The 12,713-nt window shown below is 51.4% G+C and overlaps 5 protein-coding genes across 5 annotated transcripts; 3 read left to right on the forward strand and 2 right to left on the reverse strand.

Annotated features, from left to right (window-relative positions):
- Nucleotides 1-43: 43 nt before the first annotated feature.
- Nucleotides 44-562, forward strand: ALTATR162_LOCUS8039 (uncharacterized protein; the record flags this gene model as incomplete). Its single annotated transcript, XM_043315668.1, has 2 exons — nucleotides 44-338; nucleotides 390-562. The coding sequence occupies 2 exons, from the start codon at nucleotides 44-46 to the stop codon at nucleotides 560-562; spliced, it is 468 nt and encodes a 155-aa protein (XP_043171603.1).
- Nucleotides 563-1,660: 1,098 nt separating this feature from the next.
- ALTATR162_LOCUS8040 (uncharacterized protein) lies at nucleotides 1,661-3,282 on the reverse strand (the record flags this gene model as incomplete). The annotated part of the gene is made up of 4 exons (XM_043315669.1): nucleotides 1,661-1,750; nucleotides 1,804-2,036; nucleotides 2,085-2,672; nucleotides 2,733-3,282. 4 exons carry the CDS (start codon nucleotides 3,280-3,282, stop codon nucleotides 1,661-1,663), a joined length of 1,461 nt encoding a protein of 486 aa, XP_043171604.1.
- A 1,080-nt stretch (nucleotides 3,283-4,362) lies between these two features.
- On the forward strand, nucleotides 4,363-6,295 carry ALTATR162_LOCUS8041 (uncharacterized protein; the record flags this gene model as incomplete). The annotated part of the gene is made up of 2 exons (XM_043315670.1): nucleotides 4,363-4,820; nucleotides 4,876-6,295. The coding sequence occupies 2 exons, from the start codon at nucleotides 4,363-4,365 to the stop codon at nucleotides 6,293-6,295; spliced, it is 1,878 nt and encodes a 625-aa protein (XP_043171605.1).
- A 456-nt stretch (nucleotides 6,296-6,751) lies between these two features.
- On the forward strand, nucleotides 6,752-9,021 carry ALTATR162_LOCUS8042 (uncharacterized protein; the record flags this gene model as incomplete). Its single annotated transcript, XM_043315671.1, has 2 exons — nucleotides 6,752-8,345; nucleotides 8,408-9,021. The coding sequence occupies 2 exons, from the start codon at nucleotides 6,752-6,754 to the stop codon at nucleotides 9,019-9,021; spliced, it is 2,208 nt and encodes a 735-aa protein (XP_043171606.1).
- A 188-nt stretch (nucleotides 9,022-9,209) lies between these two features.
- ALTATR162_LOCUS8043 (uncharacterized protein) lies at nucleotides 9,210-11,933 on the reverse strand (the record flags this gene model as incomplete). The annotated part of the gene is made up of 1 exon (XM_043315672.1): nucleotides 9,210-11,933. The coding sequence occupies one exon, from the start codon at nucleotides 11,931-11,933 to the stop codon at nucleotides 9,210-9,212; it is 2,724 nt and encodes a 907-aa protein (XP_043171607.1).
- Nucleotides 11,934-12,713: the final 780 nt, after the last annotated feature.

Here is a 12,713-nt window from a genome sequence, read left to right on the forward strand (position 1 = left end):
CTCATTCCACAAACACCAACATTCCTCAATCTCAAATACCAAGATGTACGCATCCGTTCTTTCCCTCGCTCTCTCCCTTGCACCTGCCGTGGTCGCAGCAACTCCTTCCAACTACGGCGGATGGAACGTCACTATCGAGGACAACAATTTCGAATACGGCTACCGTTCCACCAACATCGATGCTCTATACATCGACGCCAGCACTGCCAGTGGTGAGCCCGTCGCCGCTGGCTGCAAGACCATCAAGAGGCCTGGTGCGGCTCCAGCTGATACTGGATGCTCGCCCGCCAGCTTTAACTACACCTTGGACGGTGACGCCGGTGTTGCCGGGTCATACTGTAAGCTGTCCTCAACACCTCTTCGATACGTGAGACTGACGATAGCCATAGCCCTCGCGCTCGAGCAGACCGTGACGTTTAATGGCACAGGGATCACTGTGTATGGTGCTAAGCTCATCGAGATTCAGTGCACTCCTCATCCCGAAGAAGACCTGCCGTACACGCAGTGCAAGGGCACGGCTATCGTTAGGGTGGACAAGGCTGGAGATCAGATTATCGAGTAGGCACTGAGGTGTTGTGCAGCATGTTCGTGCTGGGTTATAGTGCACGTGCTGACTAGTTGATAACATGTAGTCTTTACTACTGACTTGTGATTACTACGACTATAGTGTCAACGTGTAGTTACTTCCCATTGATTCTTCGCATGGAATGCAGATTCAATCCATATAACCGTAAAACATTTAGGACCTCAGTACATGTCCATCTGTCGTGGTGATGACAAGGCTGACTTTCGAGCCCGCATCAATCGAAGCTTGTAGGTAGACTAGGTATGTACAATCACTGTATGCCTGTGGATAGGAAGTAAGAAGAGCCAGTTCTCATCCCACTTTACCGTCCCTCCAGATTATACTTTAAAACTACCCTATACAGCAAGTAGCGTGGGGTCTGTTGAACCCAGCACTAACAGCCACTAACGATGCTGGTAAGCACTTCTGGCACTAGCTTTGCAGGCTACGCCGCTACGCCGCAGACTAGTAGATGAACGGACTAAACAAGGCGTGCAATGGCGTGAGATATAAAAGAACAAGGATTTTGGGGTTCAAGTGGCTTGGCAGATTTGTATGTGGGAGAGTTGGGGTGGGTGTGGAGGGATGATTGGAGCGAAAGTAGAATGGTGGCTTTTGAAGGATTCAGAGATGGAACGAGAAAGAGCGAGCTCTTTGTAAGGGTCTGCGACCATGATATGCCATTTTTTCTTGCTGCTAGATAAGTAGGGCTTGGTTTACACATGTCATAGAAGGAGTTTCTTTGCCTGCGCATAAGAGTATGGCTTATCATCGGCTTTTGTCCTACTGTGTTGACGTGGGCTACGTTCCGACTAGAATCTTCTACAGCCTTTCGGCCGCCAACCAAAACTTGAATTCCTTTCTCGCTTGCAGCTCTCATTCACTACGTGAGATTTGAGCGTACCTCTGGCTGTGCACGTCACGAGTTCAGTATGCACATCGGATTGGCTACGACCGACATGAACGGCCACAACCATTGTATATACAGTCTATCATGCTATGTACAGTTAATTACAAGTCCCGCAACCGATTATAGTACTAGGTTGCGCTGGCGACAAGTTCAAGCATGTGTTGATTTCATTTCCAGTACAGTGTTCAAGGCGATATTTTGTAAGTTAGGCGACGCGATTTGGTTATGAAAGAGTTGATAGCTTCGGTGAGGGCGCTGGACGGTTTTGCGCTTGCCTTGGGGAGTCTGTTAGTATCGCAATACTCATTCAAACGGCGAATGGACTTACATCTGTGCCTCCGTCTGGCGTAGCGGCACGATTTACAATGGCCTTTTCGCTCTCCGTCAGGAACGTCTTGATGGAGTTGTTGGAGGATATGCGTATCGTGTTTCCGTAGTTATCGTATTCTCCGGTTTCCTGGACAGGAGTTTGAATGGCTTGTTGTCGAGCTGCTTGGGCGCGTCTTTTATTAGCTCTCATCACCCAGAGTATACCCAAGGCGATAAGAATGGTGATAAAGCCTATATTCATATTAGCTTTGCTCCAAGAAGATATGACAAGTCACTTACCCAGGACGCCGAAAAGAATGAACAAGGACCTTGCTAGAGGAGTCAAGCCGCTCTGCGGCTCGACACTGACAGCGGTAGCCAGGCTCGAAGGTATGGCTGAACCAACTACCAGAGAGGACGTCAAGAATGATGAGGATAGCGATTGTGGTGCAGTGACAGCTAATGGAGCGGGGACGGTCTGAGTGGACGTTTGAGCATCTTCTTTACCTTGAGCTGTTCGTGTAATGGTGACAAAAGTAAGAACAGGAGACAGTACTGGAGAGCTTGTCGTCGTTGAAGATTCTGTAGACGATAGAGTAGAGATGGCCAATGTCGGCAGCATGGAGAAAGAAATCGTAGAAACATCAGCGATAGTTGAGATGGATGTACTCGTGGTCGACGAAGGCGTTGATGAGGTCGGTACATTCGTTGGCCTGGAGTCACTTAGAGTCGTCAATGAGGCTGCTGCAGCGTCTACTGTAGGCTTCGGTTGGTTCTTTCCCGGCATAGGCTTATCCACTGTCATCGCGGAAGTTGAAGAGATTACCAGCGAACTCTCAGGGGTCGCGAGAGGCGTTCTGATAGGTGCGGTCACCAACAGAGGAGCTTCTACGGAAACCAAGATAGTCAGTGTACGTCTCACATATATTTTGTATGCCCTAGATTTACCTTGATTCATTCCAGGAACCGTTACCAACGAAGGGTCACCTTGGTTCATGCCTGGAAGCGCTTCTTCGTTTATCTTTACGCCAGAGTCTGCCAGAAATGCTGGCACTGTAGTTGAAGCCGTTTGTATGGTGCTGGTTCCATTCATGGTACTGACATCTACCTGAACGGCAAGGGAAGGTCTGGCGGTAGACTCTACCAACTCAGGTAGAATAGTTGAGCTGGCATCCATCGATAGCGAAGGTGCAGAGAGAACTTGGAAGGTCGTTTCTTGAGTATTGGCAGGTGTCGGTATGGCGGAAGGTGAGGACTGTTCGGATCGCGAAGTCGACTCTTCTTCCATTCCGGTGGGTTGGTTTGTTGGCGGTGGTCGTTCCCACCGTCCGTTCATGTCCGCATCCGATTGTTGAAGTCTTGTCGCGCCTCTGCGCGAATCCGTATCCTCAATCTTTCCATCCTGACCTTCAACTACGATGGACGTAGCTGCCATCCTTGGAACATTACGGTGTACCAGCACCGGTGGGATCTCATATGGTCTGCTTGGTGCAGCCATAGCAAGGTGGAGTTTCCATAGAGGCGATGAGCATTCATAGCATACGATGGTGTTGAAGCGGCAGTAATGCGGGCTCCAGACCCCAGCCGGCTAACAGTGGTTCCATACAGAAAGTACGAGATCCCAGACCCAAAAACGTGTTAAAGCGGGTGAACGTTTCGGCCTGGACAACAACCACGGGCGATGGTTGGTCGGGAGAAAGTCCGCTGCGACCTTTTGTTACCAAACATGGTGATCACGATCCCTGCACCATGAGGATCCGTGGCTTTTTTGAGACCATGGGGTGCACCAGTCCGTTCCTTTGGGAGATCGTGTCCACTTGATGCGGGCTCTCCAAACGTGCGCTTGTTTCGTAGAGGAAGCGAAAGTTTACGGCGACACTCGAAACGCAGCGCATGCAGCGGGAACTTCGAGACCGGTCTGAAAGCTAAGTGCCACTAGGATGGCCGCGTGGTATGGAGATGATTCATGGAGAGGGTCCGGTTGATGATACAAGAAAAGGAATGGTAGCCTTGCTGTCAGCTCATATAGATCAGGTAGCTTGTATTTTGGGTAAAACACCAGCATATTGATGATTCCTACCACGAAAGTCTTTGCCAGCTACTTATGTGTTGCTCGCGATTGGAAACAGCAGCAAGATGTAGCTCTTGATTATGGAATTGCCGCGACATGTTCGAAGTTGCCAATACGAGGTGTCCTAACTCCGATTGCGCAGACTCATGCGACAACCGTAGCTGCGCCTGGTATCACTATTCCGGCAGGCCCTGCCAATAATCCACCGAGGCTTAACCCAGAGAAGTTTTCGCGTCTAGGATTCGCGATGTTCAGTAAGAGGACGATAAGGCTGAATGTTTAGCTCGCGGTAGTATCGGAACCGCGTGCGTCCCCAAGGCCTGTGGCACGGCAGAGTGGATCAGTCCATCATCCTTCCGAGTCGATGATGCTTGCCGTGCGCCACCTTGGTCCTAGATCAATAGTCTCTTCTCGTATACCCGGCATGCGTGGTTCTGGCATGTTTTCAATATGATAGTCGCGTGTACATAGCCGCTGTTGTTGTTCTTTTGCACTTGTACCTCCCGAATGGCAGCACGCGACGCTTCGGATCCCGTGGTTCCGGAAACCATCGACCTCGAGCATGGGACGAAACGCGACCACAACCACGATCGAGTTACACCGAGTGGCCAGAGCATAGAACTGGTCGCACCGCATCGCCAGTCCCGTCATAGCCCGCTATGGACAAGCAAGTTGAGAGAGCGCACGCCAGCACCTGTGGCCCGTTGGAGCCGGAAGGTTGTCGAGTGGGTGAAGGGGCCGAAGCCATCGAGCAGGCACACGATTACGCCTTTGCTTGAGCGCTGGCAAACACTGCCTGTGCGTGTGCTCGCGCGGTTGCCAGAATGGGCGCGCTTTTGCATATATGCAGCAGCATGTGTTATCTGGATTGTCGTCTTCGCTGTAGTCATCAGTGACGGTGGGCTTCCCTCTGACATTGGAGGATTTGGGGCGCCTGTAAAGCTATCATGTGTCAACAACCTGTGGTATGTCTCCTCGTCTTATACCCCAAGCTGCGATGACTGTACTGATCGTCGCCAGGCCATCCCCAGAAAGCTGCGGACCCGACGGCCGTAATTGCTTCCCCTTCTCCAACGCTTCGTTCGCTTTCAACTGCCCCGCCGGATGCTCGAGCGCCCAAGTGCTCAACCCTCGCGCAATCGGACCGCAAGTCGTAAACTACCGATCCTTGGTCGTTGGAGGTGCTCCAGAGTCTGGCGATAATGCCTTGGTATACCGCGGAGACTCGTTCATATGCTCAGCGGCTATACACGCTGGAGTCATCGGCAATGGCAATGGCGGTTGTGGTGTCCTCTCTTTGATAGGAGAGCGAGACAGCTTCGGCGCTGTGACACGCCATGGCATAAGCAGTATCGGCTTTGACTCGCACTTCCCAATGGCCTTTACCTTTGGTGAGGCTTCGGCCAAATGTGAGGATCCGCGCTGGAATCTGCTTATCCTTTCGACCGTCTTTACTGCTCTATTCGGCATCTTCACCACGAGTCCTGCAGCCTTTTTTGTGCCCATCTTCACAATACTGTTCTTCCAGACTGGCATGGCATCGGATCCGCCTTCGTATTCAAACTACGCGTCTTTGGCCTCTACAACACTCGGTCGCTTCTTGCCTGCTGCATTAGCTGCAGCCCTGTTCTATCGGTTTAGTATTCGCAAATCTTTGCGTAGTTGTAAGGCGCAAATCGAGAAGACCGTACTTTGGGTAGGTGGGGCTTGGGTCGGCGCACTTGGGAACTACACGTTTGAACGTATACCCATACAGCGGCTCACAGGACATGACATTCAGCAACAGCCTGGTGCTATCACAGCATTAGTAATCATTGTGCTCATTCTGTTTGCTGTCGTTCTGTACCAAACATGGTGCTTCCGCAAAGAAGGACGACTGCCACGCTATCTTGCACTATATGCCACATTAGGCATTAGCCTGGGTATACTCGCTGCTATGCCAAAGCTCACACTCAGGATACACCACTACATAATAGCGCTCTTGCTCCTTCCAGGCACTGCGATGCAGACGCGAGTGAGCCTGTTGTGTCAAGGTCTGCTGGTTGGACTGTTCGTTAATGGTATTGCACGCTGGGACTTCGACTCCATCCTACAGACGGCAGCGGCGTTACGAGGAGATGGCCAGCTCGGATCTGGCATCCCAGCCATTCTTGAGCCTGTTATCAATGGCTCGAGCATCACCTTCGCATGGGGAAACTTACTCCGCGGATACCAAGGCGTGAGTGTAGTGGTTAACGATGTGGAAAGATATCGGGGCTCTGGTGGAAGCGACCAAGGTAACTTCACTTGGAGTCGGTCAGACGACGAGAAAGATGAATACTTCCGGTTTGGATTCGTTAGCTACCAGTTGTTTGGCAACGTAGCATATAGCGACTTTACTAGAGCAGGCACATGGTTCTCGAATGGAACCTGGGGTGAAATTCCGCCAGGTCGTACATGAATAGAACACGAGTGACATAGCTTTCATACAATTCATGTGCCCTCTTCATATATACACTGCGTATAAGACAACGTTGCAAGACGCGAACTACATCATCGTGTGCAATGACCATTGAGTACTAGCGCGTTTACGTCACCGTTCAAGACATGGAAACCTGGTAAGACAGGCTTCAAGACAGGTGATCGACATGCTGTAAGCGGTGATCTAACGGTTATACAGAAATACCTTGGCCAGCCATATCGCCCATCATACCCCCCTCTGCGACAAATCAAGTCTGGTCTAGAGTGTTCTTGTCTCTTTTGGGAACCATGACGTCACACCAACGAACCGAACTGCTTGAACGACCACGCCTGCAAGCACTAGCACTAGTAGAATACCACAAGCACGATGCATTCTCTCCCTCGGAATTCCTACTACTTGTGACCCTTACCTTACACTTTCCGCAGCCTCCACGGCATGGATTCAACCGCAAAGCGCGAGGCGCCGGCCGCTTCTAAACGAAAAGCTGTCCCGTCGCCGACCACACCTACGCCATCGCTTGAACCAGAGCGAGAGCTCACTAGTAGACTAATACCGAACGCTTTTCTCACCGGAACCCTCTTGGCAGCTCTGTCTCTCTCCTGGCCACTGCGATGGGTCATCTCCGGAGCGCCCATACTGATCTACGCTATCCTGCTAGGCGAGGCGTATGGTCATCGCATCTTACCCTTCGTTCCAGTCTGGACCATATTTGCAACAGTAAACCTAGTTTACGCTGTATGTGCGACTTCATGGCTTCTATACTGGGTATTTTGGGCCTTCTGCTGGCCTGTACTCTTCGTCACCTGCCTCTTTCAATTCGACGCACCTGCTGCACTGGCACGCCGCACTCTGCGAAAGACGTTCCTCCGAGATCTCCACTTTATCAACGATCAGGTAGCCTTCTTCGACCTTCCTGCGTTGGAAATCGATACCGAGGTCAAAGGACTGTTCGTCATCCGCGGGGTTACGCTCTCACTCTCAACAATGACACTTGTTGCTCATGGAGTTGAAGCCGGCATAAAGCTCTCGGACGACATCGAACTTGGCATTCAAGTTGACAAAGTTGTTGTACCACTCTTTCGAGAGATAACCGTCGACGACGTCTATGCGAATGTCAAGGGTGGAGACTGGGAAGTCACCTTCGGAGACGTCCAGTACGGCGTCCCGGAGCCAGACGACGACGATTCTGTAGTCGTTACCAACACGGCTATCCTTAGAGCAGCGACGATGAAAGGGGGAGCCAATGGTCGCCCGGCCGATATGGTCAGGAATCTTACGGCTGGCAAGATACCGACTGAGGCTGAAGATACCGCATCCGCATTCTCGTCCGTTAAGAAGATATCACCAGATGAGGAGCGCGCTCATACAAAGTACAAGGACCTGGTCCGCTATATCAACGACACAAGTGCCATTACAAAGGCGAAGCAGCAACTGGTAGAGGCCTCGAAAGCACGAGATGAGGCTGGCTCAACAGATGATGAAAAAGACCCCAAAGATGCTAAAAGGTCAAAAGAAGAACCGGGCGTCCGCTTGGACATTGATAATATGGATGACTTCAGAGCAGCAATCTGTACCCAGATCCATGGACAACCCTCAATACCTCATCCACCTACCAAATCGATCAGAGTCTCCACCCTTCGGAAAACATCGTACCCAAACGTAAAGAAGTTCCTACATCGACTGCCCTTCCTCTACCGCTTGATGCTCAGTCCTATTTGTTACTTCCATCCTGTCAAGTTCAAGTCCATTACTGCAGCTGGATCAGGAAAGTGGTTCACAGCCCTGATGCAACAGTATTTCTTTAAGCATTACTCGTCCCAAGACGCCGAGATTCGTAGATTGGAGGCGCGGATATCGGCCTGGTGTGCAGATGCCAATTTCGCCGTAGAACTAGGCCCCATGGCTAGCGAAGCCTCCTTCCCCATCAACACTAATTACAACATCCAGACCCACTTAAAAATCTCAGATGTCATGGCTTACAGAATACTCCCTGATGCCGTCGAACTTAAGCAAGTTGTGCGATTAGGAGGTGCCGATGCTATTCTCACGATTCCGACATTCCTGTTCCTCACCATGAGCACATCTTCCCAGAGAAGAAGAGTGACTTCGACCTATTGGAGATGGAATCTGCCATCAAAGAAACTGAATCTACTCCAAAGCAGATCCAAGCTCTGAAAGAACTTGAGAAGTTAAAGAGAGACGAGGCATCTATGCACGTCAGCGCACACGCTCACCTCCCGGCGCAGTTTCACCAAGATCTTCTCAACTTCGTCGCCGCAATTGTCAAAGCCACCAAGGTCATCGAGTCAGACAAAGACTTTGAGGAGGCAAAGGTTTTACGCGAACTGAAGCGCGTCAGCACGACTGATAGCGAAGCAAGCAGTCTTGCGTCGATTAATACCAACAATAGCGAAATGTCGCAGACCACAGTGAATGGCAATGAGGACAAGAGCTTCAAAGCATTTCTCAAAAAGGTGGACACTGGTTTCAAGGAAGCGTCGAATAAGACTATGGTGGGCATGCGCAAAGCTGGTCAGAATACTGTACATGCCATGGCTAACGATCGCTGGATCGCACGGCTGGTAGGCAAGGTGACGAGGAAGTTGGAAAAGGCGCAAGGTGAACTGGGGTATAGTGCAGAGGTTCCGATTGCTCTGGCCAAGTACCGTGAGCGACATGAGTTCGAGCAGAAGCTCTTACCCTAAAGGAGATGGACGTTGGGGAGACAGTTGATGACTTGCATGATACCCCCCTAAGACTCTGTATGTTCGAGTAGTCTACTTTATAAGAAAACATTAATCGTTGTCTACCCAAAATCAGAACGACCGATATGGAGCTTATGAATTCAGAAACACATCGATCGAGTTGTATTGCTAGATTCATGACGGCATTCTCAGACTTTCGACCATTTCAACAAGACTGCCGCCAACACTACAGGCAGCACGCTGACCAGTTCTCCAAGACCCGCAAACTCTGGCGGTATCCTCGCGTGCACAAACGCGCCCGCACCTAACAGTACAGCGAAAGTATTGTACACGAAGCTCCAACTAAAGTTGAATACAATTCTGTGTATCGCCTTCCTACTCACATTGATTATGGTTAGTACGCCCGAGAGGCTAGGACGGACGAGAACGACATCGGCAGCAGATTGCGCGATATCAGTACCGCTTGATACATGGACACCAATTGTAGCTTGAGCGAGGGCAACGGCGTCATTGGTCCCGTCGCCGACGAACATGATAACCGGCTTGCGGGATTTGCCAGTCGCTGGAGCTGTCAAAGGTGCTGCGAGGAGGTTCTTGATGTAAGTTTGCTTGTCTGCGGGTGAGTAGCGAGAGCGAACATTGTCTTCTGAGACGTTGAGCTGCGAGGCAATCTCTTTAACAGCGCCATCGTCGTCGCCAGACAGTACATGGACGTTGATGCCGCTGCGTCGGAGATGATCGATGGTAGATGCTGCGTCGGGCCGTAGCGTATCTTGCAGACCGAAGATGGCTACTAGTGTATTGTCGATGGTGAAGCAAAAAGTGGTGAAGCCTTGAGATAACATGGAGCGGACGCGTGGATCGTCGGAAAGCGCAAGCCATCTCGAGTTACCAGCGCGTAGCTTCTTGCCATGGATCGTTCCCTCGACGCCCTTGCCAGTTACCACCTTGGCGTCTGATATGGTTGAAGCTGGTAGTCCCTGCGACGCGAGACGCGTTGCGATGGCCGCCGACACGGGATGTCTGATGTTTCCGAGCAAGCCAAGCAAAAGTGACTTGGCTTCCTCTGCACCACCATACTCAACATACTCCTCGTGCACTACCTCCAGCTTTCCTGCTGTCAAGGTGCCCGTCTTGTCGAACACTACATCCGTCGTTCTGTATGCGACTTCGATACTGCCAGCTGTCTTGAAGATCACCCCACGCTTCGCGGCGACGCCGGATGCGATGACGATGACCATGGGAACCGCGAGACCGATGGCGCAAGGACACGAGACAATTAGGACTGTGATGGCATACGTGATAGCTTCTATGGTCGCTTCTGAGCCAGACTGATGCCGTATCGCAACCCCAATGGCGACCCAGATGACGAAAGTGATGATTGTCAAGGCCACTACTACCGGGACGAAGTAGCTGGCCACGGTGTCGGCAATCTCTTGGATCTTGGGCTTGGAGAGCTTTGCTTCGTCAACCATACCCGCAATCGTCGTGATGGTATTGTCGCCAGGCAGACGGGTTAGGCAAACAGTAAGCGTTCCGCTCCCATTGATAGTTCCTGCGATGACAGCAGATTTGGTGTGCTTCTCTACAGGCTGAGACTCGCCGGTCAACATTGATTCATCAATCTCCGAAGAACCTGAGATGACGGTGCCGTCCGTCGGGATGCGCGAGTCTGGAGCGACCTTGAAAGTGTCTCCATATTGCAACAGCCTGGCATCGATCTCTTTTTCTACTGCATCGTCATCGACCAGGATGGCAGTGGGGGTTTGCAAGGAACGAATACTGATGGACTCTGCCGCCTTTTGACGCGCTAACGATGCCACCCAACGTCCGACCATGATGAGTGTCACCAGTAGCGTACTTGTCTCGAAGAACTCGCCCGTCGACAGCGGTTTCCCGCTGACCAGGTAGCCGAACGAAACGACAGAGAAGATGTACGCGGCGCTTGTACTCAACACAATGAGCAAATCCATCTCAATGACCTTGGAGAACACCAGAGCCTTGAGCGCTTTCGGGTAGAAAGGGCCAGCGATGACAACTTGGACAATAGTTGCGAGCCCAAGTGACGCAGAGCCATATGCAATTTCGCGCTCCGGAAGAGGAGCCCATGCCATGACCAATACAGGAATGGTTAACATGGCAGAGAGCAATGTCAACAAGCCCATGTTTCGAACATGTCTGCTACCGGCCTCCAAGGAAGAGTCGGGACACGGTGGTGCAAGTTGTAACGACTGACTCCAGTCGTCACCCATCAAGTCTCTCGCTCCTACAATCTTCGCGTCGTAATCGACACGGATGGTCTGCTTGTTTAGGCGACGCACGTCCACTACGCCGTCTGGCCACTGTCCGTTGACCAAAGCTGCAGGGTCTCCCGAGCAGATAAGATCCAGACTACAACCCTGATTTGACACTATCTCGCATTTGAACTCCGTTGTGCGATGGAGGTGTTTGACGACATCGTCGACGGTCGCAAGGCTGGTATTGATGTCTAGCTCGAGGCGGGCGAGGACCAGGCTGGTCTGGAGTTTGCTGACGTAGTCTAGACTACCTAGTGTTCGCTGTAACTTTGTCTCACACCCTGTGCAGGTCATGCCAGATACGCTGATGACGACATGTTCACGTGTGTCCCCGCCTTTCTCAATGTCGACGTTATCCGAACTGCTCACGACTTCGGTTGTGTTGACGAGAGTTAACTTCTTGTCGGTGTAGCATTTCGATGCGTTTTTAGGCGGACAGCATGATGTTTTGGTCCTGGTAGTTGCGCATGCTTTGGGTGGTGAGGTGTAGCAAGATGCTTTCGGTGCTTTCGTGGTAGTCTCTGTACAATTAGTTCGTTTAGGTTCGCAATAGCTGCTGACACATGTGTCTTCAGAGACACTCTGTATATCGTCTGCACAGCAGTCGTCTTTCATGTTGGCAGTACAAGCAGGTGCTGGATCAGCCCTGCTTGAGCTGCTGCTGCTGCTGCCACACGCCCTCGTCTCCGCTTCGACCGGCGAAGATGATTTGCGACACGAGCTTGTTGGCTTCGGCTTCGCCGGTCCTGTTGATGAGCAGCATGAGCTGGTAGGCTTTGGTTTCACAGGTCCTGGCGTTGAACAGCAAGAATCGGTCGACTCCTGTTTTGTAGGCGCCGACGAAAAACAGGGAGAGTCAGATGCTTTCGAACCCTGAGAATCCAATGGCTGACAACAGGAACTAGCTGGCTTTGGTATCCCAGGCGCTGAAGTTGAGCAGCAAGAAGTGCTTGGCTTGGGGTCTGTTGCTGGCTCTGATGAGGCGCACGGAGATTTCGCTGTTTCTGATTCTGCAGGCTTTGAAGGTGAGCAGCATGAACTGTCTGGTTTCGTTGCCGCATACTCAGGGTTGGGGACAGTAGAGCAAGAGGCCGTAGGCTCGGGGTCGGGATCGGAAGGTGCGAGTGTTGCATCCACTCTAGGTTGCGTCACCGCTATCACCTTACTTTTCGTTTCTGTCGGTTGCTCCGTGAGAATTTCAGGAGGAACTTTAGGCTTGACAGTAGTTTTGGTTGTATTTTTCGGACCACAGCAACCTCCTCCGCAGGTCATGATGAGGTTGTGGTTGACGAAAGTATAATACTGAAAGGATCGCGCAGTGTAGGTTAATAGGCAAATAGTCTTGTTCTTGCACTTCCCTGAGCATATAAGGAGCAACGGTTACTCTTGTACATA

This window comes from Alternaria atra, assembly GCF_907166805.1.
Source record: "Alternaria atra isolate CS162 genome assembly, contig: 28, whole genome shotgun sequence".
In the NCBI taxonomy this organism is placed as follows: Eukaryota; Fungi; Ascomycota; class Dothideomycetes; order Pleosporales; family Pleosporaceae; genus Alternaria; species Alternaria atra.